We start from the raw sequence: 5676 nt of genomic DNA, 5'->3' as shown, positions 1-5676 counted from the left end.
CTTCACCTACACCCACGGAAGCATCAGATGCTTCTGGACAGCAAGAGTCTGATGGTAGCTGTCTGATCCCTCAGTGGTCAAGGAAAGACAAGCTCTACTCAATGTATATTGTAAATTAGTGTTTTATATTATGTCCTTGGTAAATTTTCTTTCGTGAAATCGAGTCATGGATAAACGTATCCAGGGTGCTCTGGCTAAACTAATCTGGCAAAATAATTCAGCTTTCATGAAACCGATTCATCGCTAATCCTGGCTAAATTAAGCCAGGATAGGTGTTAAATCCAGGTTTAAATCCTAATTCTGCTTTCGTGAAATAGGCCCCCGGTACTGCTGGTTTTCTATTCCTGGTAACTTCAAAACCAGCAATGCTACAGTTAACCTGGAACACAACTTTGGGGATTCATTCTACTGCTTGTTTTCTATTCTACCAAGTAGAATATTACATTCATCTTCTGTGTAGATCTGTCAAGCATCAGGATGTTTGGACATCGTGAGCTTGTAGATCGTCTATTTTCGCTTTACTGACTTTATAGTCTGCACAAAATCTGGCTCATCATGTGTAAGCAACAAACTAAGATAATAAAGATGTCGACAGCACAAAAGATTGTCAAGATGTGGATTTTGTAGCAATTCTTTTTTATTCCTTGATGAATAAAATATCCCATCCATAACAGTATCCTGTCCCTACAGCCAGGTTACTACTGGCTTGTGATTTGTCGAGTACTCAGCACTCCTGGTTTCATCCGATCGGTCAGTGTCCATCTTTCAGCAGGAAGCTGAGGTCACTCCCACTGTCGTATTCAACAGTTGGCTTTCCCCTGAAAAAGGATGTTTTACAGGAGGATGTGATGAATATGGACTTTGAATGGAGAGAGAATGCTCTGATGTGGATGTGAGGTTAGTACCTGATGAAGAGCCTAGCCTTGGTGGTTCCCTGTAGTGTTGCCTTGTTTGCCTCCACCAGAAGCAGGCCACCCTCTCTTAGACCCTGAAAACATTATTTCATCATTAAAGCTATAATCCAGAGTCTAGGGGTTTGAATCCACCACGGTACATACGGCTTTGTCGAGCATCTATATACAAACACAATTGGCCCATGTTTGGGGGAGGGTGACATTTGTCACTACGTTTACCTGTCAGTGCGGAGTATTGGGGCGCTGACAGGTAAAGTCGCTCCGGTTGAGAGTGTCTACTAAATGCCTAAATTGTAAATTGTCCACATAGAACATGTTTTACACAATGCGTCTCTCACCAGAACACATGGCGTGTCAGGTTCTTCATGGTACTGGACGATTCTCTGCTCCCTCGTCTCCTGGAGGTGAGAAAAAAAGTTACATCAAGGTACGACTCAGTGTTCATACAAACTGTTAAAGGCACACTGTCATTTTGTCGATGTGAATTTCAGTTCATTGTGGATGATTATTAAATGTAACCACATGAACCCTAGCATCCCTATTTTGGGGCATATAGTCAGAGAAAATAGTAGCTGATCAGCTATTTTCAATATTATTAAAAAGGTATGAAAATGTTAGTGTGTGGGAAATATTTCCTTGCGATCCATAAAAGCTGGTCCGCGACCCAGCCTATGTTTGGGAAACACTGGCACAGTGGATATAGTACTTTTCTTACCCCCATGTGCCTGCTGTTGGGATCAGTGTCTAAGTAGTGGGGGTTTATGTTGAAGGGGATCAGGCCGATGGCAGAGAAGGTGGGGGGGTGGACGATGGGCATGTCGTTGGTGGTGTTGATGCTGACGGTTGCCACGTTGGTACCAGCACTGGAACCCATGTAGGGAATGCCATCCTACACACAGCAGAAAGGTGTTAAATGCAGCAGGGTGCTATTTGTCCCCCAATCTTTAAATTCACACCTTTGGTGGATTTTGTTATTTTTCTCCATTAAAAACGGGGAAAGCATCTGTCATTTTAGATTTTAGCGATGGCAATTCAAAAATCAAACATTTTTTTTTTTTTTTTTAAGTGTTACTTTGAATGTTGAAAAATGTTGAAGCCTCAGGTCTTAATGGGTTAAAAAGAAATCCTTGGCAGGGTTTCTGACATTATGAAAACTTTGAGAACACTGCTGTACTAAATACCACACCGGATAGAGTTCATATAACTGTTAACTAAATAGCCCCATCATTCTACATTTTCAAGGTTCAAATTGAAAGGTGTGCGTGTGTGTGTGTGTGTGTGTGTGTGTGTGTGTGTGTGTGTGTGTGTGTGTGTGTGTGTGTCACCTCCAGGACTCTCTTCCTGATCTCTGCCACCACCTTGTTGTCATAGAGACACTTGAGCAGACGGAAGGTGTTGCCTCCACCTTTAATATAATAATAAATAATAAAGAGAATTCACACAGCACATTAAATTGTATGCAGCGCATATTAGAAATATTTAAATTATACCAAAAAATTGAAGCTATACATGCTCGAGCTTGTACATCTGATATTTCTGAATATTTTTGAAAAATCTTGAATCATTTTGAATTTTTTAACACAAATCTTCTCTTCTGGGGGCACAAATCATTTTCAGATGTGGGTCTGCGGCCAAATACATATCAATCTGGGGGTCCTTGGCACAAAAAAAAATGAGAACTACTGATTTAGAAGGCTTTTGTAGAATCGGCCTCAGGTCTTTATTAACGCGGGTTAACGCTGATGATTTACTGTGCACTAATGTCCCTGGGCTGTCTGTCTTGGTCGCTCGTCTCACCTATGAAGATCCCCTGGGCCTTCCTGACTGCTTCCACTGGGTCTGAAGCCTCATGGATGCTGTCCAGCTCATAGCCTGGACACATGCAGCAATACATATGATGGCATAAACATATCATAGTATCAATGAGTTATAAACACTGTTAAAACAAAGACTTTAAGAATGGACTGATCAAATCACGCAATCTGATTGGTTTGATATGTAATACTAATGACCATACAGTAGGCCTATACCACACAAGTTTGATTGATTGATTGAATACGTTATTAACAAGATTATTAACCGTGCAGGTAGTACAGTCAAAAGTTATGCTAAAAGGATAACACAAAAAAGCCCCAAGGGCTTGTGGTCCATTGTACAACCCAAGTAGTACTGCCCACCCAGAGAATGAAATTTGCTCCTGGCTGTCTTGGCGTAGTTGTCTCTGTCAGTAAGTGCATATGGAACAAACAGCACCCGCTTCACATCCCTGAAACACAGTCACACACACAGGACAATAGAATAAATGACACACAAACACACACACACACACACAAAAAACTCAGTCTCTATTCAACAGTAGCCTTGGATCAAGACTATCATATGTATTTTATCGAGTCTGACTTTTAAGTCAGACTTGGCTAGTTCAACAGAATATAATGCAATAAATACCAGCAGACAGAAGTCACTGAAAGTGCCACAGATTGTTCAGCTTAGATTCCATGTGTGCTAAATCGTGTTTCATTCAAAGACTTCTTCAGATTGTCAATACAGGCTACTCATATTTTGTGTATATGCTGCAGTAAGTACTGTACGTGGCCCTTTTTTCCCTTCTAGTTTGCTTAATGTCATTTTATTTGAGATGCATAATGCATCTCATAATGTATCTCAAATTCATTTATTTTGTAGCACATAATGTAATACCATTACATTATGGTGCAACAAAAGAAATCAAGTTCATCATCATTATTTTTGGACCTTACTTACTTCCCAAAGAAGTCTTTGATGTTCTGCTGGCAGTGGTCCAGATAGCCGCTGCCATGCAGAGTGGAGTTGGACACCAGCAGAAGTCTTCTCATTTCTGACACAAAAGGAGACAAAGACAAAGTATTAAAGTAAAGACAACTTAGGGAAAGTGGAAAGTGCCAGCCAGCTAAGTTTTCACTTCTTCGCCTGGCAGGCAGAAGAGAGAGAGTCCAGTGGTCAGGGTTCACTGTTCAAAGGTCATCCAGAAGACTTTGAGACAGAGATATGATCTGCTGATTACGAAATCTTTCCATAAAACTGTAAAAACTGTCGGCATCTTTGAACCTAGCTCTGGTCCAGAGCGTTAGTGAGTTCTCTCTAACGCTCTGCCAGGCGCGCTGCTCTGCTCATAGACAGACAATTCCAATGCCGTGCGAGGTCTCCGTCTTTGGTAAAAAATAAACAAAACTATTTCGCTACTCACCGAAACAACGGCAGTTTTGTGTTGTTGAAAGTCTATGCTCCAGAGTGGGAAACGTCTCAGGACCCCACCTTCTCTGTATAATACACCTTTTGAGCAGAAAATAAAATATCTCCGCCAGATGGAAATTATTGTATTTACGCCACAGCGCCCTCTACAGATAAATGGTCATTTATATCACTACTTTAAACCGATGTTTTGAGCCCCTGGACGTTTAGGTTATAGTATTATTATTAAACATTCTTCATACATCAGTACATAAGCGTGCAATGATCTAAATAAAGGAAGACATAAGAATGGTTGTGCTTCTGCACCATTGAGGTGTAGTAGAAGCTTGGCAGTTGGCAATTATTTGCAAAAAGTTCAGTTCATAGAGTTAAAGTATATGGGTGCATTTCACCCCAAAGTATATATCGGTTCAGTTCATAGAGTTAAAAAATGAGGGTTCAGTTCCACAACAAAAGAGTTCCGCTTCTTCCGCTGCCTCGCCAGCTGATAGATCACATGCAGTGTTGCCAGATGTTGTGAAATAAATAAGCAACCAGATCTAGGAAAACAAGCCCAAAAGAAGCGAGCCCCTCACACTTTAAACACATTGGCTATTTGAAAATAGCCAATGTGAGCTTGTAGATCTGCAATTTTCCACATTTTTTTCTTCTTTTTTTTAGAAACAACACAAATCTTGTAGGCTATATAAAATATTTTCAGATGGGGTCTGGCGGACAAATACATATTAATTTGGGGGTCATTGAATTGAAAATGTTTGGAAGCAAGCCCAAATAAGCAACTGCATTTTAGAAACAAGCCCAAACCACCAATATTTACAAGAAACTTTACAGAAGAATAAGCTCAAAGTAGCTTATAATAAGCGGACATGGCAACACTAGCCACAAGACATTTTGTTGCAGTAATGCGTTATATGTCCGCTAGAGAGCAGCAAAAGCCAACTACATTACTAGAGTGGCCGAAAGGCTTAAACGCAGTGATGGAAGAAGTAGGCCTACTCATAGGTTTTACTTAGGTAAAAGTATCGCGATGTAGATATACTCTGTTACAAGTAGAAGTCCCGTATTCACAATGTACTTGGGTAAAAGTACAAAAGTATTGGCATCAAAATGTACTTAAAGTACCCAAAGTAAAAGTACTCATTGTGCAGGAATGTCCCATTGATTTCACAAGTTGAAAATGTATTTAAAAAATAAAAATAATTGCTGATCTACAAGCTCACAATGCATGCATCGTGAAGACGCATTGTGAGCTTGTAGATCTGCTATTTTCAAGAGGCTGAAATATATGTACAGCTGAAGTATGTGGTATGCTTTGTAATAATAATCAAAATCTACAAAGTAACTATAACTACAGTTTTCATATAATTGTAGTGGAGTCAAAGTACAATTCTCAATTCCTCTGAGATGTAGTGGGGTAGAAATAAAAAATGGGGGAAATGTAAATACTGAAGAAAGTAAAAATACCTCTACCCCCCCCCCCCTCTCTCCTTCTCCTTTTGTACATATTTCTCACTCTTCATACCAGTAACCT

At 40.1% G+C, this 5676-nt stretch overlaps 1 protein-coding gene across 1 annotated transcript; it reads right to left on the bottom strand.

Annotated features, from left to right (window-relative positions):
• Positions 1-658: 658 nt before the first annotated feature.
• LOC311064770 (alpha-aspartyl dipeptidase) lies at positions 659-4556 on the bottom strand. Its single transcript, XM_084084708.1, has 9 exons — positions 4141-4556; positions 3678-3771; positions 3092-3180; positions 2712-2786; positions 2240-2319; positions 1630-1803; positions 1253-1312; positions 906-988; positions 659-818 (listed from the first exon to the last, which is right to left on the bottom strand). Exons 2-9 carry the CDS (start codon positions 3767-3769, stop codon positions 752-754), a joined length of 720 nt encoding a protein of 239 aa, XP_083940834.1. The 5' UTR covers positions 3770-3771; positions 4141-4556; the 3' UTR covers positions 659-751.
• Positions 4557-5676: the final 1120 nt, after the last annotated feature.

Source organism: Gymnoscopelus microlampas (genome assembly GCF_963454915.1).
Source record: "Gymnoscopelus microlampas genome assembly, chromosome: 17".
In the NCBI taxonomy this organism is placed as follows: Eukaryota; Metazoa; Chordata; class Actinopteri; order Myctophiformes; family Myctophidae; genus Gymnoscopelus; species Gymnoscopelus microlampas.
Note: the sequence above shows the minus strand (reverse complement) of the source record. Positions and strands in the feature narration are given on the sequence as shown.

Bases quoted from the DNA above. Each gene is read 5' to 3' on its own strand.
- LOC311064770 (XM_084084708.1), bottom strand. From the start codon at position 3,769: ATGAGAAGACTTCTGCTGGTGTCCAACTCCACTCTGCATGGCAGCGGC. The intron at 3,181-3,677 runs GTAAGTAAGGTC...ACTGTGTTTCAG, and splicing joins ATCAAAGACTTCTTTGGGAA to GGATGTGAAGCGGGTGCTGT. The intron at 2,787-3,091 runs GTGGGCAGTACT...GCATGTGTCCAG, and splicing joins GAGCAAATTTCATTCTCTGG to GCTATGAGCTGGACAGCATC.